This window comes from Aythya ferina (genome assembly GCF_964211825.1).
Source record: "Aythya ferina genome assembly, chromosome: 16".
NCBI lineage: Eukaryota > Metazoa > Chordata > Aves > Anseriformes > Anatidae > Aythya > Aythya ferina.
Genome location: NC_140315.1, coordinates 5,443,022 through 5,468,093, shown reverse-complemented (window position 1 = coordinate 5,468,093; position 25,072 = coordinate 5,443,022). Strand labels below are relative to the sequence as shown.

At 37.5% G+C, this 25,072-nt stretch overlaps 1 protein-coding gene across 2 annotated transcripts; it reads right to left on the bottom strand.

Moving 5' to 3' along the window:
• Positions 1-51: 51 nt before the first annotated feature.
• LOC311445957 (serine/threonine-protein phosphatase 4 regulatory subunit 1-like) lies at positions 52-25,017 on the bottom strand. 2 transcript variants are annotated; one of them, XM_084538577.1, is made up of 20 exons: positions 24,783-25,017; positions 24,606-24,650; positions 17,690-17,822; positions 17,226-17,332; positions 16,834-16,976; positions 16,198-16,344; positions 14,733-14,840; positions 13,519-13,584; positions 12,818-12,976; positions 12,143-12,336; positions 11,358-11,794; positions 9,701-9,933; positions 8,586-8,678; positions 7,857-8,042; positions 7,357-7,518; positions 7,169-7,269; positions 5,964-6,084; positions 5,140-5,274; positions 4,256-4,397; positions 52-3,270 (listed from the first exon to the last, which is right to left on the bottom strand). In XM_084538577.1, the coding sequence occupies exons 1-20, from the start codon at positions 24,787-24,789 to the stop codon at positions 3,116-3,118; spliced, it is 2,874 nt and encodes a 957-aa protein (XP_084394703.1). In that variant the 5' UTR covers positions 24,790-25,017; the 3' UTR covers positions 52-3,115. The 2 variants fall into 2 exon arrangements, with proteins under 2 accessions (XP_084394703.1, XP_084394704.1); XM_084538578.1 differs by lacking the exon at positions 24,606-24,650 and having other exon boundaries at positions 24,783-24,917.
• Positions 25,018-25,072: the final 55 nt, after the last annotated feature.

Below are 25,072 nucleotides of genomic sequence, written 5' to 3'. Positions count from 1 at the left end.
CCAAAAGAATACATTCACACCCCACTTGTAACAAAAGCCAGTTACTACACATTGATTTATAAAACAGTCACAGAATTTATTGAGATAAATACAAAGTTACATAGATTCTCTATTCTGACAAATGAATGACACTGCCAGAGTGTCCTCATTTAATTGGGTTCTAAACAACACTGTGTACAGTCACAACTGCCACTAGGGCAGCATCCTCACAGATGCCAAGTGTACATCATACATAAGTTACCAGTGAATTCGAGTTCTAAGTAACATGACTAACATGCTTTGGATTACAAGTGCTTGATAATTCCCTATAGCATTCAAGCAATATTGCACCCACTAACGTTATTCTCATGTTCCTTAGCTAGAAATGCTTTGAAGTGATATTCTTACTGCTTTTGTGAGAGTGGATCAGCTACCTAACTTTGCTCCATCTGGCTTTTAAAATACATATTTTTGCATAATTTAAACAACCCAGAGAATTGTATGTTAACACACAGCTTTACTCATCATTGCATACATTTGTCTATTACAAGACGTAAAGTGCGGTCTTTAGTCATGCTGAAACCACTTCTAGTATAAAATTAAAACAAAAAGGCAAACCTTGTAAAGGGTAAACCTGTTTTAACAGACCTGCACATTGCCTACAAAAAAAAACAAAAAAAAAAACATACCCCAAAACTATGGTGCCCTCCGTTAGTGCATGCAACTGTAGAGCTGAAAAAGGTTTTAAATGCTCTACTGAAATCTTATCATCTGGAATAGACATGATTTTGATTTCTGGAGCTAGAGAGGTACCAAATGTTGTTAAAAAACAAGCAACTTTGTTTAGCCTTTTAGTGAACTTCTATAGCTGGTGGCTTATTGTTTACAAATATTTTAATTAAAAAATCCTTAATGAACACTAATCAAACACACTAAATCATACAAAAGCTTGTGTTTTCCAGTGGATTATTGCAAGAAAAGGTAATTATTAAAAGATTATCTGACAAACAGAAACCTGGGTTGGGTTAATGTTCAAAGTATCTAGTATATGTACATTTCAAACATACTTACATACACACACACACTTAAAAAATTTGATCAGTGCTGAGAAATTTAATGAACTGATAATAGAAAAACAGAAGTAAAACCTTGTCAGAAAGGCCTTAGAAAATTTGAACTGTTAGAAAATACTAGTGTAATGCCAGCATTAGAAAAAGATATTAGAACTAGAAAAAATTAACTTGAGGGGTCTTTTGTTAAGAAATCGCAATCATAAAAAGTCTGTAGTGAAGAACCATTTTAAATTATAAAAAATTGTAAAAAATTAAATGTAGAATGTTGCAGAATTTACAGAGTTTATACTGTTTACTGTAAGAGCAGTGATAGCAGTGGTACATTTCTGCCTTTTGCTTCCAAAAGCATTTTGTGAGCTCACAAGGAAACAATTTAATACAAATACTGTACATTATAATACAAGACTAGTTAGACAAACATTCAGTTTTTCAGCATAACTGAACCCTCAGAAAGTAGAGCCCAGCTGAGGAACCTACTTGCTCTATCACAGACAAGCCAGATTTAAAACAAAAGAAGGAAAAAAGTTATTTCTGCAAAAATCTTCACCCACTTGAACTACTTACTAGTAATAACAGTGAAACAAGGGGAAAAGAAACAGTTCCACAGGCCTATTTATGACAAATTGTGTTCACTGAGAAAGTAAGTATCATTACATAAAAACGTTTCTTTAGTAATCATTAGTTTTTGAACAGGACTAAGTACCGATCCAAAATCTGAAGAGAGTTTTTTTTTTTTTTTTTTTTTTTCAAGCCCCATTCTAACAACAGGTTTGGGACATGACAGAAAACAGGATCCACCAAAACATATTAGTTTTGGAATTTTGCAAACCAGTCAGATGCTCTCAGATTTTATTAACAGAATTTTGCTCTACCTGTATACTAACTCCATCCTTCTTCTGAAACAGTCATCTAAATACACAGAAGGCATGTCCTATGTAAGCTTAAAGATCTCAATAGCCTCCATTTGTCGTCTGCCCCAACCCTGACCACAGAATCCACAGAAGTTATAAACTGCATTAACACCTTCTTTCTGAACACTTACTACGGGAAGTTTCTCCAGAATTTATATATCCCGTGTCTTACAAACAAATTAACAGGCTGATGGGGATCTGAATGTTGGACCAGTTAAAAGGTGCTTTTCAAATGAAGTAGGAATGAAAGAGACCTGTAAAAAAGCTTAAGTCTGTAAAACTCTAACACCCTTCTAAAGAAATAGCACACGCTGAAGGAACTGAATCCTTTAGTTGAAGGGAACTTCAGCAGAGCAGAATGAGTAATTTTCAGTTTGGAAAATTAATGGTCTATCTACAACTAACCAGCACCAGCAGTAATAGAAACAGACAGTGTTAACACCTGTAGGAGTATAGTTTAGAAATAAAATAGAAAAGTCACGATATACAAAGAATGTCAAACTCTGTGCTTTGAAAATTATCACATTATATTAAGTAAAAACGAATCATGCCTTAGCTCTAGCAGAATAACTACTTTATAAAATGAAATGATTGAACTTTTTTCCCCACTGATACAGAATTAAATTCTTCATCCTTTTTTTTGTTGAAATTTAAGAGCTATTCACATACATACACTTCTTTCAGACAAAATAAAACACAATATTTGAAATGATACAAAAGCTACAGTAACAAATGAGAAAAATATCTGTATGTAAGTTTGCTATAATCAAAAAAAGATTCAAAAAACATTAGAAGCTTATAGCAGACTACTACAGGAACTGTTTTGTTAAAAAAGAAATTTCAATTACACTGAAACACTGAGTATGTGCAAGAATTTACATACAATACTGAACTGCAGGTAAGATCAGAGTTACCACCCACATTTAGGAAAAGAAATAAATTGCTCATGCATATCAGACAAACGTAGAAACATCTGTAGATGAAAGGTGGTCATGAAATAAGAAGTATGGTATTTCTCAAAAAGCCCTTTCTAGCTGTTTTGTCACTTTGTGCCAAAAACTTAATTTTCTTATTTGTTCATCTTATTCATACTAACCATGAATGTTGTGCAAATAACCATTTTGGCATCCAGGGCTATTGCAGAAGAACGCATTAGTTTTGTTTTTCAATGGGAGTATTGTCCATGTTGTTTTGTTTTAGTTTTATGGTAGCAAAGAAGGCCACATCTTGATCTCTGTCAGATTGAAGAGCTAGAATGGTCTCCTCTGCAGCTTCTAGATGAGGATTGCCAACACTTTTAAAATAAGCTAGAATAAGGTGAGAAAAAGACAATTTTAATCAAAGCCAAAAGAAGAAATTAAACATTTTTTTTTTTTAAAGCTACAGGGCATGCACAATGCCTAAATATAGAGGATGCCAAAAACATCTGGGATAGCTCATCCAATTAATGAACTTCTTAGAGGAACTACAGCAAGCTGAGGAAACTGTCAGAGAAAGAAATACGCTACGTTTTACTCATCTTATAAGGTACTTAAGTATTTATAAAAATAAATTATTTTTGATAAGCCCTAAATGGAAACATGCCAACAAAGAAAAGCAAGCTCAGGAAGCTGCCTTTGTCCAGTGTTTCGCAAAACACTCTCCATACTTTAACTCAGAAATGATAAGAGTTTTGTTTTCTAAGGAATTGTAATAAAGGAAATCGTAGCAGCGCACAAAATTATATTATTTCCTACTACAAGTGTTAGCTTCAGCTAACAATTCCATCACACGAAAGAGGAATGACACTTCATTTGACGGACCACAAAGAAGACTTAATTAAAATAAAGTTTTGAAACAAAACAATACAATCTAAGGTGATGTTTAAAGTTTCCCAATAAAAATCTATTTTCCACAAGCACTACAGACACCAAATATAAACATAGGCAGCAACATGCAGGAACTGCATTACTTCCTGCTATAAACAAGTATGTAGCTGCCCTCTAGTGGATGAAGCATTATTACATTGGATATATTATCCATGTCAGTTTCAGGCCCTTCAGGGATGATGATGATGAACAATTAGAATCCAAGACTGAACAGCCACTGTATTATGCATTTCTAAATCTATATCCCTCAATCTAAATTTAAATACAGTATCCCAGATTATAACATACATTTGTGTTCTCAGTATAAGCAGAACCAAACAGGCTTTTACTAGTCAAGTGAGCCAATTTATAAAGAACTGCACTGGCAGATGAAGGACAGCATTTGTAAGACATTAATTCTTTCAGAGGAAATTAATGACCACACCTTTCTCCAGTAACGTCTGCCTTAGAGCCTTGGCGAGCAGAACCCTTACGTTTGGCACAGGATCTGAAGCAAGACTTAAAAGACTGGGGAGTAAGTGTTCAACAAATTGGTCAACAGGCATACATTCTTCTTCCACCACAGCCTACAGGATAAGGACAGAACATGAGAAAGCAAGATTTATGTTAAAATTACAGCATTTTCCATTCCTTTCTATCTTATCCTTAATTTTGTCTGACCATTTAGAAAAGACAGAGTTTAACTTTAACTTAACTAAGAGTTTAACCACACCTTATATTGCAGTGCAACCTTTGAAAAATATTCTAAAAATGCATCTTGCCATTCTGAAGATGACCCAACACGGGCAGATAACTTAATTTCAGCTCTATTTTAGGAAATACTGCTCTCTTGCCTGTCATCACTCCTTTGCCTTTCAGTATTAAACTCACTTCCCCTTCTTCTCCATCCCTATTAAAGCAAACCTTTGTAGGGGGCTGAAGTGTGATGGATGGGAGGCATGAAAATAGAGCAAAGTAGTTCCTGGCATCCGGCAGCGATTGTTAGCTCAAAGAGATCTTGTAAACCCTTATCCCAGCACATCGACACAGGTATTATAAAATGTTTATCCGTTTAGGATTTACTTCCTAACTTGGCTACTAGGATGGTAGAAAGGAACACGGATCAGCTGTACCAGCAGGAGGCATAGCACAAAATTCACCACAGCTTCAAACCTGAATAACCATTTGCTACTACTGACACCAGCCCAGCCCACAGAATCACTAAAAAAATTCTCAAGTCCGAATTTCAGTTTTGCCTACATTACTGAAAATTCTCAAACTGGCTCCAAATTAAATGTATGTAGACCCTCAGAGAAAGAATGCGCCAACCTGACAAATGAAGGCAAAAGCTTGTCTTCCAACCCACTTGGAACAGTGACGAAACCGCACTATAAGTTCATTAATGAAGTTTAGTCCCAGTGCATTTGCATTGTTTGCATAGAACTTCTGTAGTATTGCTACAACCTGTGAAGCAAAGGAAGAAAGATTTAAATTTTAGCCCTTAGGAAAAGGCATCGTTGTATTTGAACCTTATAAAGAAACAACAAACATATACAGTATAACCAGCTCTGCCTGAAGAATTTAATGAATTATTACATTTATATTGGAGAAAAGCCTTCTGTAGAGAAAGCATAAGATGATGTTCAAGTTAAACAAACAAAATTAAAATAAAACCACCATTAAAATAATGCCTTTATCCATGGTTCCACAAACAAGAAATCCTTCTACTCATTCATCTACGGGATGATGGCATTATCATGAAGTCCATAGATTAAACAAACTTTGAGGAAAGGTCAGTTGTGTTTTTTTTTGTTTGTTTGTTTTGTTTCTTTGGTTGTTTCTAAAGGTAGAATTCAGGGAAAGTTCTTCTGAAAAGTCTTATTTCCTGGTTTCTATCCAGTTAAAAACATTTATCACTCACATACAGCCAAATGAGGAAGGCTTTAGGACATGCAGAAGTCAGACAACTCAATGTATTTTATAGAGTTTCCTTTTAACCGCATGCATCAAAACAGAGCAAGTTCAAAAGGCCGGTAACTTCTGCCTACAGATGGACAGAAGCTCCTGAGGATATAACAATAAGTGATTTCAGATATCCCTCTCAAGAATAATATTCCTCCTGTCCTTCCAAGTAAGTGAACTAAATCCTCTACCAGTTTGAAGGAGATCCACCGAACTTCTGAAACTTTATCGGAGCAGAGAGTCAGTGCAATATGTCTTAAGTAGTCGTAGACATCATTAGGATTGTAGAGTTCCAGTATCAGGATCAGCTGCCTGAAACAAAGAAGTTATTAACTCAACCAAGTGCAACACTAACCAACTGTTGAAACTCAGTAACGATCACTTGGAGCCTTGAAAAGGCCATGGTTATTATGAAGCACCTGGAGAGGTTAGGTCTTCTCTTTATAAAGGTGAGAACACATATTAGAAAAGACACAAGAGATGCAAGAAACTTTTAATCAAGCTGTATCAACAAAGCATCACATTTGTTGCATCAAAATAACAAAAAAACCTACAAACAGAAGTACAATGAGATGTTTCTCTGTAACTTCAGACCAGTGTCATGTACCTTCCCTCAAAGTAAAAATCAGAGATTTGCTTTGGTCTACAAGTCTACATTTTAAAAATTATTTAAATCTACAAAACTGCACAGGACTCATTTCAGTCACATCAACAAACAACACAAAGTTACCTAACTCTCCACTAGATGTCAGAGGACTGCTGTACAACAGCACTGCACCAGAGTAAGATTCAGTTTGTTGAGCCAAACAACAAAAGGGAGAATAAATCCTCAACAGCCCAAATAAAGCAACAAGATAAAGACGAAGGTCAGATTTTAGCTGCAAACCATGTCCACAAAACATTCCTCGGGTTCTTTAAATATCAACAGGGCTTGTTGAAAAAGAACTGTGAGATGTCACTATCTCCATTATATACCCAGCCATATGGAAATACCAAACAAATACATATATATTTTTGAAGAAGTCTTTTCTATCCTGCAGATATGTAATACAAAAATGACTCTGTATATACATTTCCCTAATTTTACATGCAGTCCAGAACTGAGTAAAATCTGAACTCTCAGTGAATAGTACCTATCAGACTGTCACATTTCAAAAGCTACATGCAAACCAGATCTCCATTTTGGCATGTGATGTTTTAGTTTCTATTGTGGTTGATCGCAACAGTTTGCATTTAAAAAAAAATTGCCAGTAGCTAAGTTCCCTGATTAAGTTCCTTAATAAAGAATGGTTGTGATCTTTTAGCTCAGAATTAGGGTGCACTAACTTCTGAATATAATTCTCTATTTCCAAGTTAGTGATATACATGAAAATCAGACATTAAGAAAATTACGTACTCTGCCAGCTCATAACGAAACCTCCAGTTCCTGCTGTTATCAGTCACCACAAATTCTTGAAGTTGATAAAGATACTCTCGCCTTTTGTCTGCATGAAGTAACTAAAGGAAAAACATTACTAGCATAAAGCTGATCAAATTCAAAACTCTGAAGATACTATCTTCAGAAATTAAATTACACTTTCCTACCTTTAGGAAGTCATAGAGATGTTTAAGGACACCAATGCGCACTTCATCTAGATCTTTCAAGAATCCATTGAAAATTGGCACCAGATCAGCAGCTGTTAGCTGATCCCCCAAAATAACTGCTAGTTCATGGATTGAGAAAGCTAGTGTCCGGCGTACCTTCCACTGCAAACAGTTTAAGAAGAGATACATATTAGGTACCATAAGTGGAAAAAAAAACCTCACAGCTTTTAAACACCACCTACGTGAGGGACTGACAAATGGGGCAAGCTACATAGAAGCAGAAAATGTTAGTTACATTTATGATGACTGATTTAAATCTTGAATTTTAAACTCCTACTCCACATTTAAATCCCTTACAAAAAAGAATATGATGTTATAGCTTCAGCAAAGCTAATAGAACAAAAGCTACAAGAATCTCAAAATTATGCTTTATCATTAGAAAGCTGTAAGAATTTTTTATTGTTGGTTTTGGTGGTGGTGTTTTTTGTTGTTTTTTTTACCTGTACATCTGAGGCCAGCGTCTCATACGTATCTTTCAGGCAGTGCCAGTTCTGCCTGCCCAGCGTTAAGGCCACTCCAGGAAGACTATATGCACAGTGTTTGGCTATTTCAGTATCAACAGTCTGGGCACGAGCAGGGTCAGTCATTGACAAGTACTGGTCTAGTAAAGGTTGAGGTATGATATCCTAAAGAGAGAGCACAGCAACAACACACATTTCCATTAATTTAGGACCAGTAAGAAAATATACCTGCTGTGCTGCAGTATTCTCTTCCTACCAACCAGTGGGGAGCAAAATAAGAACAGTGGCAAGACACCCATTTTGTGGTTTTGCTTTACAAACTGCAAATGAGTAGTTATTTGCCTTCCCATTAGGCCAGAGATGTCAGCAATGAACAGTAAATATTACTTCTTGAACAGACTACGTCAAATCAAACTGAAGATTTATTCTTTACTATAGACAAACATTAAATCCAATGACAAAGCAGTATCATCAGCTCCTAAAGTCTGTTGCGTGAATTGCCTCTAAAGCACCAAAAAGACAACAGGTAGGCTTGTTTACCAAAAACATATTTTTTCTAGTTTTCTGATTTAAAATAGTTCTCTTTAAATGCCCAGAGCATTTCTTCACCTTCTGCAACTGATCAACTGCAAAAGCTACTGCTGTATGAAGGATGAGATGAACTGTGTCTAGTACTCCACTAAAGCAGGTAGATGCTATTTTAATCACCTGTAACTTTGACTTGTCATCTTCAAATGGTGGATTCTTTTCCTGGTCTTTCTTTAAAAATACACTGTTTCCTCTGTGTTGTTCCCCTGAATCCTGTAAATGGACATACTAGTTAGTGAAATGAGTTAGACTTAGCAGTGTTTGCAATTATTTCAAAGCATCACAGTAAGAACAAAGCAATTCAGTTACAAAATAGCCTTTTAGAGACAAAGCCTTATTCACTGTGTTTATACAAGTGCAAAAAAGACAACAGTTGTACACTACAAACACTGTTAAGATCACAGATAGATTTGCTTCTAGAACAGAATTTAATGCAACAAACCCATCATTCATTCAGATTTTGTGCAGTTACTTTTATTATACTCTTAGAGATTTTTTATTCTTGGCATGAATTTAACTATTAAACAAGGCAGCTGAGCAGTTACTCCAGGTCAATATCATGATAAAAGCATCACTTATTTTGGAAAATACCACTGGAAGCTCCAAGCCTATCAAATCATGAAGCACACACACACACCTCTCCCCAAATAAGTATCAATGGAAACCTTTGAAAGACTCTAAAGGTTTAAAAGACCAAAATCACAGAAAGTCTAAAAGATCACAGGGTTTTCTTGTTTGTTTGTTTTTGGTTATTTACATTATTTGTACAGGTCTTATGTGCAATTTTTCTTTGTAGACATTTTTTCTTAATCATTCAGAATTAGCTCTAACAACATTAAATACTGCACAAATGATTCTTTTTACTCCTATCTGTACATTACTGTCAAGAAATAGTAACCAGGAACTGTGTAGGTATCACCACCTGATTCAGCCTCCTGCTTGAAGATCACAGGCTAATTTTAGATCGATTGCAGGAAGAGGTGAGACCATACTTGATACGTTTCCCCTGAAAACTACTACAAGGCTACTGCAAAAAATAACTCTTAAGTAGCCTGTGCACAAGCAGAAATAATAGCACTCAATTTTGTTTTTTAAAATAAGTAGCATATAGTAGTTACAATGTAGTAATGGCTTCAGATCTGAAGCAGGTCACTTATGTCAGGGACTACACCAACATACACATTACTTCAGTTGGTAAGAATTCACTTCAGTCATGGAGCCCAATGCACACTTACTGTGCTTTTCAGTATACTGGTGGCAGACTCATCGCTGATATCATCTTGGGATGCAGTGGATGAAAGGGTGTCTTCCTCCAGCTGGTTGCAGGTAGTATCTGAAACAGCTGTTTCACCTGAAATAGTCTTGTTCTGAAGTTTGCCACTGCTCTCTTCCATTTTTTTGGTCTCACAGTTCCCAACAGAATCAAACTGAGCAGCTCTTAGAGCAGCAGACAACACTTGGACCTGAGCTGTTATAAAGCAAGAGACCATTTAGTATCCTTTCTGCACTTAAAAGCATTAAACTTAGTTACTTAATTTGAAAGGATAAAAAGAAATCAGATCTAAGCTTCACAAAAACATATTAGCAAACATTTGCTGTTAGAAAGGCCTATTACTCTTCCACGAAATCTTCACATAAACTAAGAGAAATAACATGAATACATTAACATTTTCAGCAGGAGCATTCTACTAACTTCTCCCACTGAAACATGTTTATAATAACCCCCCCCAAGGTATCACAGTATACTGGTTCACATTTCACTCTTCATATTGTCAAACATATTAATGTAAATTCTTTATTAATATTCTTGAATTGCTTCAGCTACCTGGAAAAGGCAATAATGTGCATTTAAAACATTTCTCAAAAAACCCACAACAATCTAGCTAGAGGAAGGAGTTAGTAAAACCACCTCTGAACTTATCTGCAGAAGTGGACAGAACACTAGCGGTTGGGTTTACCACTACATCACCAATAAACGTCGGAGAAACTTTGCTGCTAAGAACATGAAGTTACTAAGAGGTCAGAATGCAAACACCTTGAGGTAGTTATATCTCCACAGGCCTAAAGAAAATATAGTCTCAAGACTATAGAGACGTTAGAGCATAATTTAAAGGTGAAGAATACTAGAATACTTTGGAAACGAGGGGATAGGACAATTTATAAATATGCCTGTTATCAGTTCTTTTGCTGTTTTATAACTGTTCTGGATGTCAAAGCAGAAGGGAAACAAAGATTAATAACCACATCTCCTTATTCTGAGAATTGAAGCATGACTGTTCAACTAAAGTCAGAATGAAAAGGGGATGTATGGACATGTTCTTGCTTTCTCCCATGTCTCTCCAAACCATTCATTTTCCCACTGCATAACTGTCAAGCTAACATCTTTCCATTTGCTTTAGTTGAACATAATACACTTCTGCTCTTTTCTATCTCCCTTTTCTTTCCAAAACTCATTTACACTTTTTTTCTTTTTTCATTCATACACTTCAGTTTCTGCTTTCTTTCACGACTTTAATTTTTAATATTTCACCTCTAAGCCTTCCCCTTTCCATTCTCAGACATGAAAAACTCTCCTGGTGCCTTTCTAGCTTGCCATGAGGAGCCAACTAGATATGCCATACTGCCACTCTGCCACTGCTCACAGCATAGCAAAGAAGCCAAATAAAACTCCAGTTGCATGCAGAAAAAATGAATGAATAAACAGACAGATGAAAATTGATAATTTACTCAAGACTTAGCGGAATGAGAAACAGTTGACTATGGATGACAGGCTTGTCAGGTGAGTCCTAGCACCATATGAGTACCAAACCATTTAAAACACAGTCAAGGGTTTCTATAAAAGCCAGGAGAAACCTTTCTGGGGGAGAACGTTATTCTATTACAGAGTCTCACCTTGAACATCTGGATCATCTATGTGCTCCTGTAAGCTTTCTAGAACTTTTTTTATTTCACTGCTAGCAACACAGTTATTACATGGCACAGAGCAGCTGTCTTTGTGCTTTTCAGTCTTGAACTGAAGCAACTCCAGGTCCTGACTTATATCAGGCAGAGGAGGGCGCCAGTATAGAAATGTATTAAACACATCCTCAGCAGACTGTAGCCTTGAGTTCGTTCCTGGAAAACTGCTGTCTGTAGAGACTTCAACCATACCAGCAACAACTTTATCATCCTGAGACAACCTAGACAGATCTTCTCCAGGATTTGTACGACAATCTGAACTTGCTTCCCATGTGTCTTTATTCAGGTTCTCAACTGAGAGCGGCATATTCACTTCAGCTGAAGTCTCCTCAGTTGAAGGCTCTGGTTTGATTTCCATTGGTTGTTCTGAACTAATAACAGACACACAATTATCCATATAAAATATCTCTAACAGTACTTTTGAAGTAAAATACTTCATAAAAGGTAGCATCAACTACAGAAGCTTACTTTCTCCACAGAAAGACAATGTTAGGGCTACACTTTACTTCGACAGTTTTCCCTTTATCTTCCTGTCAAGCCATCTAAGTTAATTTCACTTCAATAACATGGCTACATGCAAATAGACGTACATGTACGACCTCACCTTTCATACCATTTCTGGAACTCTTTTCTTAAGATTTGCAGCCCTAAGCAGCAACTAAAGGAATTACCTTCTTGCTTCTCCCTTCCACTATACCACATCTTTCCTATGATTTTACCTGGATGATGTAGCATTTGTACTAGAGGCAATTAAAGTTATATTGTTGCTTGGTTGACAGGAATTGGAATTTACATCTTGTGTTGATGGTCGGATACTCAGCGTCCCATCTTCTCGAATGTAAAGACCAGCACTTGAAGGGTTTGCAAAAGTAGAAATAAAGGGGCCAAGAGACTGAAAAGCTGCCTGACGAACCTGGGATAGTATAAAGACAACATTCAGGATTCACGTAACTCCCATAGAATTAATGCTAAAAAATAAAGTTTGATCCCAAGTTGTTTGTTACTGTAATAGCTTCATTTAATGCCAAATTTTTACCAACTATCCAATAAGTGACACCTACGCAAAGGGTGTCAGAATATTAAGAAGCATATGGATTTTTTTAAAATTTCAAATTTGAAGGATATCATTGTATACTTCAACTAGTATCTTAAACACAAGCAACATACTCTCAGAAGAGCAGTACACTTACAAAAAACATTGACAGGAATTCTAAATAACAAAAGAGAAGAAAAACAAGGTTCTCTCTTAGGCTTATCTCTTAGGTAATATTAGCTTTTTCTAGATAAGAATCTAATCGCAGCAAAAAAAAAAAAAAACAAAAAAAAACCCAACAACCTTGCCCATTATCGTGTCTGCCTGGGAAGACACATCAATTATAGAGTGAGTTGCTTACCCATCTACAAGTGTCACTAATAAGACTGATGAAGAGTGGGGATAGTTTGCTTCTGCGGACTTCTGGGGATGTAGTGTAAGACACTGCCATAAAGCATTCAGCACAAGCTTTTCTCATTCCCCAAACACTATCAGAGCAAAGTTCAAAGAACTTGGGAATCTGCCAAAAATAAACAAAACCAAGACTAATTAAAAACTAAGCAAAGGCTGCAGCAACTTACTATCAAGGTATTTGTTTGGAAACTGGAGACAATGAGAACTCAGAATAAAATGAGTGAAGAAAATAATAAAATAGGGACAGGTTAAAAAAATGCATTAACTGAAGAAACTCGAAAAAATTATCTTCCCCTCACTGGGATTTCATGTTTGACTACACACATTAGGAAAGAATAGAATTAATGGCTTATTTTTCCTGAAGTTGTAATTTAACTCATCTAGTTCAGGGAAAAGAGAAAGTCAGTAATTCTGAAGTATGCATATGAACCATCAATTACATTTTAAAAATGCTTTGCATAACAAGAATTTTCTATTTCTATTCAATCCCAGTTTTGCCATATAAGTACATTCAAAGCCTCCAATAAAGCCATTTCAAAAAAATACATAAACAGATTATATAACAGAAAAGACAACAGAAGAAATATTATTAAACCATTTGAACTGATAAATACATGTCTTGTAAATGGATTTTGATTTTTTACCTACCAGAAGTCTTTCTGTGGCTTCTTGTCCAACTGCATTACAAATGTCACCAAAATTAGCTGCACAAATCTAAGAAACAAAAAACATCATGAATAATATTCTGGCTAACACACTTTCGAGTGCATTAGGTTTATCATCAACTTCACCATGCATTATTTAACCCCTGTAATAAATGCACATTTGACTATTCAAATTTCAGCCATGTAACTACATCCTGTAACCTTAACTCATTCTGAACAAATACTCATTAGAGCAGGCTTCCATAAACCACATGCCTTTGAAATCAATAGCAGAAAAGGCTTCTGCATTGTGAAGAGAGTCTTCTACTTCAGTAATAATTAAAAAGGACTAATAAGCCTACTTGGAAGCTTTAATGACTTTGAACAGCAGCTGTCAAAACAAAACAGATTAAAATATGATATGAGTGTCAGGACTTAGGTGTACAGACAGAATTATCTTTGCTATAGCTGAAACTGGCTTAAGCACTTTGCTGAAGCAAACTTTAATCAACATCTCAAGTTAGTCCCATTTACAGTGCATTATATTCAAATTCTGTAATTAATGCAGAAGGCACATTCCCTTGTTGCCCAAAAAAAAACCACACAACACCAAACAGCTGAAATCTGAAATGAATTTACATGAGCCTATGTTAACATACTATTTATTTAATGTAAAACAGAATTATAATGCCGTAACACAGGTCAAATTCCAACACCAACAGCTTGTGTTAAGGACCAAGCTGCAGCTCAGCATGACCCTTAAGTCTGATGAATTATTTTAAGACTTCTTATGCTGTAAGTTTCCCTTTGTACTTGACCATGATTTAAAAGGAATCTTGCACTTCAGAGATTTCTCCTTTGAACAATAACAGGTTTTAAAAAAGGAAGAATGTCTAATACCTATTTTTGAATTTCTGGTTTTGAAATAAGATAACAGAGCAGGTAATTGATTTGCATCACAGAACCAAATATTGTGGCTTAAAAATAGGTTGTGAAATACTATTAAATGGTGCAAAACCTACTATTCCCCAAGGACTGTTATCTAATTATTTAGTGAAATACAGAATCTATAAGCCATGCTAATAAATTAAAACTGTTCTTCCAGACCCTTTCAAATTTCATCAGTGAAAGCCATGATTAAATTCCTCAAGAAGGCATTTGAATAGCTGTGTACATACAAATTCCTTTGAAGCATTTCAGAGTTGAAAACACACCTACCTTTCGGACTTGAAACAATTTCCCATCACTGCAAAGTTCACAAAAACGAGGAAGCAGCATGTGCTCAACTGTTGTTCTGCTCAACATAGAAGCCATTTTACAGATTATCTAAAATCAAGAAGGGGATATGAGGAAGGACAAAAAAAATATACAACTTATAAGCATGGCCCAAACCTCCTCTTAGAAATTACTTCTGAGAGCAAGAAAGCAACTACCATCAAATAGATTTCAGTGCTCTAGATTATTCATATTTTTGTACACTTGTTTATGTAAAGCACAACTGTAGTTTTTATTTAAAATCATTCCATACTGTATTTAAAATCATTCTGTACTGTCACTCCTGAACATAATATTTCTTTACATTATTTAACTGGATTAAAAAGACAGTGAATTGGCTTTTATTAATAAATACATTTTCAATATGATTTACAGTGTGGCATACATACAGCGGTATTTTTATACATGGAAGACAAAGTCCCACTGCACTAGCCAGTACGTAAAGGCACAATCTTTAAGTATATGGCAAATATCTCAAACTTAGGACTGCTCAAATGCTTAAAAACAAGCATCATCCTAGTTCTATATAGGATCAGACAACATGATAAGGCAAAAGTTTGCCATACAAGAAGAGAGATAAGGGAGAATAAGACAAACTAGTCACATATGTAAGCTAACGCATACTTTACAGGAATCACACTCAGAACTTTTAAGAATTAACATCTTAATTCCATAATTAGTTAGTAACAAATTCATTAATTTAGCTCCTTTCTCTGAGAAACTGCCAACTGCACCTACCACAGCAAACTGTTTTACTGCTGTGAAAATCAGGTTCTTTGGACTTTAGGTCTCCTTTCACCTTGCACTTTCTGGAATAACATGCTGTAATCTTTACTTTTGAAGTGGTAAAAAGGAAGGGGCACCCATGCACCTTTCTCCTCAACTATTCTGCCCGCAGCACTGGGAGTTTAATGCTTACACAACATAAGCATGTGTTACACGATGTGTTACATGATGTATCAAGTCCTGACCCTGTTCCAACTCTTTGAGAATTGTCTTTTTTTTTTTTTTTTCTCCAATGGTGCTCAACATTACAAATGACTAAGAAACCTACCGATTCAGCACTTAACAGCTTAACATACATAGATCCAAGCTTCAACTATATCACATCAGTGTTTCAATTCTCAACAGAGCAACTAACGAATAGAAGAATAAAGGAAACCGAAATAATGGTATAGAAAGTTTAGGTTCTATTATTAATGTAAAGCTCTCAAGCCAATACAAGTGTACGTACAATTTTGATTTCCCCTTCCTTATGCTTATTCAAGGCTTGCACAAAGTTGTTATAAATATATTCTAAAAAAGCTTTGTAATAGCACTGCTAAAAAATAAAGAACAAAAGCAATAAAAAGCCTAAAAGGTAAAGATACAAGCTTTCTTTCAAACTGAGTTTTTCAAATTCACTTACATTCACAGCTTCCACCTTGTACTCATCATCACTGTCAGGAGCAGAGAGGTCCAACAGAATTGGACACACCTTGTTTTCTATGTCACTCTGAGCAACAAGATCTTGTTCCAGCAGTATGAGCAGTGCTTCTTGACCTGCCTTTCTGACCTAGTAATAAGAACGAACAGAACTGAAGTCTATCACTGTAAAAACATCATTTAGTGACACGAGAACTACAGAAAGCTTGTTTTCATTGAACACAGAGGTACAAGTTAAAAAATAGAAAAAAATCCCTCAGCTTTAACAATAAAAGGAATTAGTAATAAACAGTAAATTTTAATGTAATTGTTAGATGCCCTTTAATCAAATCCTGAGAAACCAAAATGTGAAGTAGAAGTCAGGACCTGTATGTTACAACTCCAATAACAGACTGTGTCAGTATGTCATTAGGAAAATCCTACACATTTCCCATTACCCACTAGGGTAAAAATATGTATATTCAGACCTCCCTAGCAAAGTGTGCTGAAATCAACACATACCAATAATATGTAATAACCAGGTATCAATTAACAGGAAATTTATTCTCTTTTCCTCATATCTCTAGTTCAAACCACAGCATGTTTTCCAACTATTCAACTCACAGTCTGTTTTACCTACCTGATTGTTAACATCTGTTAGATACCTCACTACTATGGGCATAAGGTATTCAAAAAATGCTGTTGGGAATTTTGGTCGACTTTCTTGCAGAAAAATGGCAATTGGAGGTATTTGTTCCATCAGCTCTGTACGTACAGTTGGTTCTACCAATAAATCAGAAGTAAAAGCTACATTAGTAAATTGAAAATTAAAAAAAAAGAAAGTACATTACGAAAAAGCTAGGATTTTGTTTTGCTTTAAAGCTTTCACAACAGAAAAAGATGAAAAGACTAGAAACATAAGGAAATATCACCACTAAGACTGCCAGTTCGTAAAGGAAACACAAATAAAATAGCCTTACACGTTATCACCACAGTCCAGAGTTAGAAAAATTAAAATAAATGCATTCAAACCTGCATCTTCAGAGAGTCTGACTACTATTTCCATTACAGTCAAGAAGTCTTCCTCATTGTTACTGAAATCTCGAAAGACATCCAAAAGACCTCTGGCAATAATTTGCCTGTGGAAGAACAACAGATTAACTGCCTTGATATCTTGTCAACAACATACAGGTGAGATGCAGGAGGAACTTAATAAATGGAAAGGGACACTTAAAAAAAACCCACACACATCAAGCTCTTCTCTAAATATTCAGTCGTATTAGCTATACAATTTTGCCACACCCCCAAAAAAACAAAGACTGAGTCCAGAGATATTCGATGAACAAGAAAGAAAAGCTATTAATGGAAATTTTACATAACAGTTATTCAAACAGAAATTTTGCATTTAGCAAAATAATGAAAGTAACAGCAATGCCCCCAAACCCACCATGCTGTAAAACTTGTATCGCCATCAGGTGTGATTGTTGTAACTGTACCTGTTAAATACGTTATCGCTGAAGGCATATTTTTCTAGACGAGCCAGCGGAGTCAAATTATCCTGTCCTGGAATGTCCAAGAATGCTGTTATCCTCATGCTATCACAGTCTGGTCCATAATCTTCAAATCCAACTTGAAAGACAAGAAGAGTAACAAAAGAAAAGAAAAATCACCCAGAAGTCCGCAAAAGATGCTGGAATATAAAATATGCCAATACCTCTACCTATTTTTAGAGCTATTCTTCAAAGCAAAACTATTTGTGTACCACTGAAAACTGCTTACCAGAAGAAATCTTTAGTTATACCCAATGAACTCAAGGGCAATACTTGCATAGAGACCAGTAAATTCAAGCCTTGAAATGGAACTGAAATGTAACCTGTTTCAGCTGTCACAATATCCTTGGCTTTTAACACATTTTACTTTGCAATTTGACAGAACTAGCCACACTACAAAATTAAGAGAGCTCAGCTGACAGAACTGCATGCCACAAACTGACAGACAAATTCAAAAGGAAAGTAAGTCCCATTAAAAGAAAATGACATTTTCAGTGATAGAAAATGCAAAAGCATATTGCTTTAAAACAGCAAACTTGTGTCTGTTTCAAAGTTACCAAGGCACATTTTTCTCACCGCAATTACAGAGTCCCAAACATTCACACCACACAGGTGGCTTTGGAGAGAAAACAACTTTATTTGTGAACATACCGGGTGACTTCTACTGCAGATGTTCTTAACTACCGAGATTCCCCAAACAAAACTACTGTTTTCTAAACCTTTTTTCTATTTGTGAACTTTTTAGCCAAGTATTACTATACCAACCCCATACCACCAAAATCTTACAGGCACTGAATCCAGTAACACGCCCTTGATTATAGATTACAGGCAAAAAAAATAAGGCTGTGAGGGGGATAGGAAAAATGATAACTTCGCTGTCAAATTATTTCCTGTGCTCATTTCTTAAAGCATAGGCACTGAAGAAATCTGTCTGCAACTCAATCTTCCAGACAAATTCTCTCATTTCTGCAACAGATACAGGAACATGTACAGTAACTAAAACTACAGGAAAAAGTTACACTGGAGTAGCTGACACTGCTCTGGGCATGCAACTTCCCCAACCAAGCACACTTTGCTCACACAAATCACACAACACCTGTGACCTTCCTGAAGTACAAATGGTGCCACACTGCTTCACATATGCGAGAAGTAATCTCTCTCAGGCCAGCAAATGTGCTAAGAGTGACAGCCACTGCAGAAAACACGCCAGTTTCTGACTTGGCAGGACAAAATATTAGGTATTTGAATTGGTAAAGAAAGCACAACACTGGCAGTAATTTGCAAGCACAATGACAAGCCAAATGGGCTGTAAGAACAATGCCTGTAGGAATGAAGCCCAGGCACTCCAAGCCAGGGCTCTACAGGCCTCTTGTCCTCAGGGAGGGGAAGTTACACTGTGCTTCCACATTAGAAACCAGCAGAGATGTGGCTAAACAAATGAGCAAACCAAATCTTGTTTCATTTATAGCATCAGTTTCCTCTGCTTGCAAAATGGGAAGAACAGAAACACCCTCTCCCTTTGACGCGCTCAGAAGATTAGCAAATGTGTGCGTAAAGAGCTGTGCGTCCCCATCTCCAGTATTCGGGGTAAATAAACTCACAGTCCTTCTCAATGCGCCAGCCCAATCACTACAACGGTTTTGCACATCTTAAAGAGAAGCCTTCATTATTTCATAATACACTCTGAAATTGCCAGTGGGTTTAATGGTGTCTGTATGTAATTGCAAGGTCTCTGATACAACAGCTCCTTCAGGATTGAAGTGGCTGTACCTTAATCAGAATAATTAAGTTTCAACTCTATCCTCTTATTCTATCTACAGGTTTATGTCACCGACACTTCTCTGAAGAACTCCTTAATCTGAAACCTGCACAATGAACTGTGTTAATACCCATTATAAATTATTTTTATATACAAATACTCTATTACCAAGAGGTACCAAGCCTCTGCTTTTTTCCCCTACAAGAGAATCTGATTTCATATGCAATTGATTTCCCATTATTTAATACTTTGTTTTTGCTTTGTATCCTTAAATAGACTGAATCTCTAGAAGACACTGTTTTCCAAACTCACAGAAGTTATTATTAACTTAATGAAGAAATACTTATCAGCACACGTATTATTCTGCTGTCCTCAATGAATAAGAAAGCAAAAGTTACTGGGACAAATTACAGGCCTGAGATGAAGACAACTGAAACATGGTTTCCTAGTATCGGACACAAACTGAAGCCAAAACATCTTCCACAGAAACACAGCGCTTAAAAAATAAACTACATCGAACATATTTGAGACAAAAGGTTATACCTGGGGGCCTCAGGAGGAAAAAAATAAAAAAAAAAAAGCAGACTATACTTATGACAACACAGTTTCCAAGAAACCTACTTGAATCGTAAAACAGCAATTCTGCGCTCTTGCAGACAGTGAGCTCCAATCAAAAAATTCAACAGGACTCAAACAGAAGAAAACTGGGGGATTAGATTTTGTGTTGCTGTTGTTGAAAATGTTTACACAAACATGCGACTCCACAGCTACGTGATCAGCAACGTATTTTAAGACACGAGTAACTAGCATGACTGTGGATTCTTATGACACCCTTATTTCCATTCAATTGGCCGTTATCATTTCTAAAGGCTTTTTTTTTAATATACTTTTCAAGTTGTCAGTGTCAAAACATTTATTTGCACAAGTGTAGGTAACTTACATTACACTGCCCTAATAGGGATCATCTATGCACCTGTCCCAGGGCTAACGCTCCCACCAAGCACAGCACCTGAAGAGGCAGCACCCAGTGCTTCTGCTCCAGAAGTAACCCACTGCAGCACCGAAAGCTCGCAGGAAGCCAGACTAAGATTGTAGATTTCCTTTTGGAGGTTGCAACACTCTGTCCACCTCCAAAACCTAACTCTGACCATACTTATGCCTGTGCAGTTATAATATATATTTCTGAAATGCACTTGTTACAGAATTAACAGTTTAAAAATGAACTCGTTTCACTTTACTATTAGTCCCTTCAAACATTTCAGCAGAATTCCTACCAGGTCAAAAAACAAGAAAGTAAATCTCAATTATAAATCTGGCTACAACACTACACCAAGGACTAATTTTCGAAACTTGATAAACATGCTTTACTTCTCTACCTAAGCAGTTTTATTTTTAATTTATATTAGCTAAGCACACATTAGTGCTTCTAGGACTTGAGGGAACACAGAGCAAACTACTTATGCTGAGGATGAAGAGAGTTAAATACCTGAAATTTTTTCCACACAGACTCAGTACACATAAGTTAGAAACAATCCATTTTGCCTTCTCTCAAGAATTTTTCTTCCATAAAACAAGAAGCTATAGGTACTTACAAATTTTAAAATACATAATACCAGAAAATAAATTACAGAAATATGTTGAACTTGTACTTCTACTGTATCTAATAATACTCCTTCAGAGGTGAACCACGCATTCAGCGTTTTCCCTCTAATGGTACCAAACAAGTGTGTAATTTGTCCATCTATAAACAAGATCTTTTGCTCAGCCCTGAAGTGGCCGGGCAGTTGGATTTGAAGATCTCTGCAGGTCCCTTCTGACTGAACTCTATTCTAGTCTATTCTATCTACTTGAAGACTGCTGAGTTTGAGTTTGCCATGCCTCAGTTTGACCTAGACTCAAAAGCTGCTTAGAGCCTACAAGAACCACCTACAGCATTACCGAATTTAACTACACAGCACATCACCAGCTACCGTCACTGTATCACTAACCACTTTTTCCAACACAAAACATTAAATACTGGTTCACTATGTAACAACTTCATGAGCTCAACTAGTTAATTTTTTTTTCTTCCACAGTTTTTAGAGGTAAAACCAATTTTAAAATATATATTCTTAAGTCTATTAAGGAGATATTTGAGCTAATTATTTTTCTCACCTTACAAAAACAAGATGTCAAACTGTAGTTTATTAATTTAGGTAGCTTCTATGATAGCTTTGCCCCCTATTCAATGGAATCCCCCCAGCTGTCTGTTCCCATGGAGCTGAACCTCACTGTGGATAACACTATTTCATCAACTTAAGAAAGTAAAAATCCAGTCCTTGTTACTTATTTGACTGTAATTTTCCTGAAATGCGCCATGAACTCTTTGCTAGAGACTAGTCATTGGATTAGCCCAGTATCTCAATCTAGACAGGATTTCCTGAACTCCACTGTATCAGAAATTGAAAACCGCCTTGAGTGCCCCAATTCTAACCATATTGCCAAATTCATGAACTTAATCAAAGGTTATTTTTAAAGCATAAACAAGATTTGCATAATGCTTTCAAATATATTTCCCTTTATTTACATGCCCATCCTAAAAATGATCATTCCTTTTACACAAATGTTAAGTGACCCATGTAAAATGCTTATTAATGACTGCATACGGCAAAACCTTTTTTTAATCCGAACCTTTTATTTTTTTTAAATTAACTTCATGACTCAAACCAGAGTTTTGCATTCAAGCAACAGACTTATTCATCAGCTTATCATACTAATTTTTAACCAACAGTCTCAAAGAAACAGCCAAAGACCGAAAAATATCGGAGAATGAACGCTTAACTCCTACTGAAGTCTACTCCCAGATCAATGCCAAGATCCATAAAACATTATGGGAAATTTGCATTTATTTCTGTTTGTGCTTTACACTGAGCAAACAGAATTCAATACTATCTTTGTTTTATTACATGGATTAAAAAAAAAAGAAAAAAAAATAAAGGGAATTGGGAGCAATTCAGAAAAACACAATCAGTTCAAAGAACTAACCATTTGTTGGCACTATGAAGGGGATTTTTGTGTGTATGATTTGTTTGTTTGTTTGTTTGTTGTTTTTTTTTTTTTAATTAGGGCAGAGAGAATTAAGCATTTTCAAGTCTTAAGGTACTGCAACAACTGTTGCAGCTCTCCTGTGATTAGAGGAGCTCAGGTGAGATTGATGTGCTGAGCTCTGCAGAACAGCCTTCAAATCAGCCTAAGCACATTGAAATGCATCTCCTAATTTCCTTGTCACTTCAATCCTGTTCAACATATGCATGCTTTTAGCCATTTAAGGTCTTGACACAGACTTCTTTCATTTACTTACTGCAGCAAGCAATATCTTTTAGTACCCATTATTAAGCAACTTCCTCCAATGTTATCATGATTTCAAATCCCTACATGCTAAAAACATGCATTTCAAGCATTATACTCCAAGGTTTGCAAATTTTGATTTATTTACTTTTTAGATTTCTAGCTTTCCAAATAGATACTATTAAGGAAGGAAAATGCTTTTTAATGATGGCTTTAAAATCATTAAGATACACACAGTTACACTTTAATTCTAAGAAAAACATCAAAGATGTTCTGCAACACGCAAAAAGACACAGACACAAAATGAACCAACAGCTCTCACCACTTAACCATTAATTTCATCTAAAAAAATAGAACTGTCATTTGTTTTTCTGCTACCTACTCGTGAAATGCTGAAACCTGACACACTGAGAGCAAAAAACAGTTAACAGCAACTAACAAAATTCCACAGGGTGATCCCCTGCCTGCAGAAGCAGTGTCCCTGCACATCCTTCCAAAAGAAGGCTTTAGCTTCCATTATGCTCTCATGTTTCTCCTGGTGTTGCTCAAGATCATCTTCTTCCTAATTTTGAATGTTTACAGTAGACAGGGAAGCAAAAGCCTTCTGTTGTGCATTTTCAAGTACTATTACACAGTAACAGAGTGGTTGAGGTTAGAAGGGAGCTCTGAAGATCATCTGGCCCAAGCCCCTGCCGAGCAGGATCACATAGAGCACGCTGTGCAGGATGACATCCAGGTGGAGATGCATCTCCAGAGAAGGACACTCCGCAACACCTCTGAGCAACCCGTTCCAGTGCTCTGTCACCCTCACAGTAAGATGCCCCCTCAAACATTTATGTGGTAAACAAATCAAGTCTCTCACAAACACCAAATTCAAGCATCAGTTTGTCTTTTAATGGAAATGTCAATCCAGCATCCCAAGTGCAAACGAAACCACCCCCTGCACCTAGCTGGTTCCCAAAGCAACACCACTTCAGCGATTAGCGGCTACAGATTTACCTCCTTAAGCAACAGCTCCTTCAAATTGTCTGAGCCGCATTCAGCTCTAATCCCCTAACAAAACTCCACACTGTACCAGCTGAACCGCCTCGCCTAGCACCAAGAACAGGGTACTTAACCTAAAACCACTAGCTTCTGCCAGCCAGCTGGCGCACAAAGGCGTTTATTTCCATTTATTTCCCATTTCTGAAGGGCACACACACGACAACGCCTGCACCTCAGCGGTGCATGCCCAGCAGAACCCCCAGAGCCTGGAACCACCCCCAAAGCCCCTTTGAGCCTCACCAGCCGGCAGCCACAAGACCCCTGAGGCCTCAGGACGGGGCTGATCCTCTCAGAGGGGGTCTGGACAGGGCCCATTTCCCTCTCCCTGAGGTTCAGCTGCCCAAGGCGCTGCTGCCACAGCCCCCAGCTGCCCCCACAGCCAGCGGCCCCTCACCTCGGGCCCTCCTTCCCCACAGGACGGCGGCGGGCACCGAGCGGTTCCCGGCCCTCAGAGCGGGCACGGCTGCGGGTGTCAGGGCTGAGAGGCCGAAAAGGCGAGGGAAGGAAGGGCCCTGTCAGCCCCCGAGCTGCCCCCACAGCCACGGAGGAGCCTTCAGCTCGCGCTGAGAGGCTCCGCACGGCCCCAGCTCGCTCCTGTCGCGAATTAAAAAGGCGGAGAGGGAAAAGAGAGCGACTGGGGGGCCCAAGCAGCGAGCGGAAAAATAAAAATTAAAAAATATACAAAAAAAAAAAAAACAAAAAAACACACAAAACAAAACGACAGTTACTCACAATCATCTAAGTCATCCTGCAAATCCACAAAATACAAAGGGATCCCTACAAACAGAAAACAAAAAGAGAGACACCGGGGAGGGGGGGTTGGCTTCGGAGGGGCAGCGGCGAGGGCGGCCGGGCTGGGCCGTGGCGGTGCCCCCGGTGAGGCGCCCCCCGCCCGCCGGCCCCACTTACCGGCCATCTTGGAATGGACATGGGCGAGGAGGAGGAGGAGGAGGCGGAGGAGGAGGGCGCAGGGAGGAGCCGCCGGTGCTTCCTGCCCCTCGCACGGAGGCGAACCCGAGCGGCTGAGCAAACAGCAGCTCCCGAAAGGGGTGGGGGGGAGAACAGAATCGCCCCTAAACGTCCCCCGTCCCTCTCCTCAGAGGGAGGAGAAGCGCGGCCGCCCCGCCGGGGCTGCAGTCAGGTGACGGCGGACGGGCCGCCCAAAATGGCGGCCGGGCCGCGGCGGCTGAGGGGGGAGA

Bases quoted from the DNA above. Each gene is read 5' to 3' on its own strand.
- LOC311445957 (XM_084538577.1), bottom strand. The intron at 9,934-11,357 runs GTGAGACTCTGT...GCTTTATAACAG, and splicing joins AGATGATCCAGATGTTCAAG to CTCAGGTCCAAGTGTTGTCT. The intron at 3,271-4,255 runs GTGTGGTCATTA...ACCTTATTCTAG, and splicing joins GCAGACGTTACTGGAGAAAG to CTTATTTTAAAAGTGTTGGC.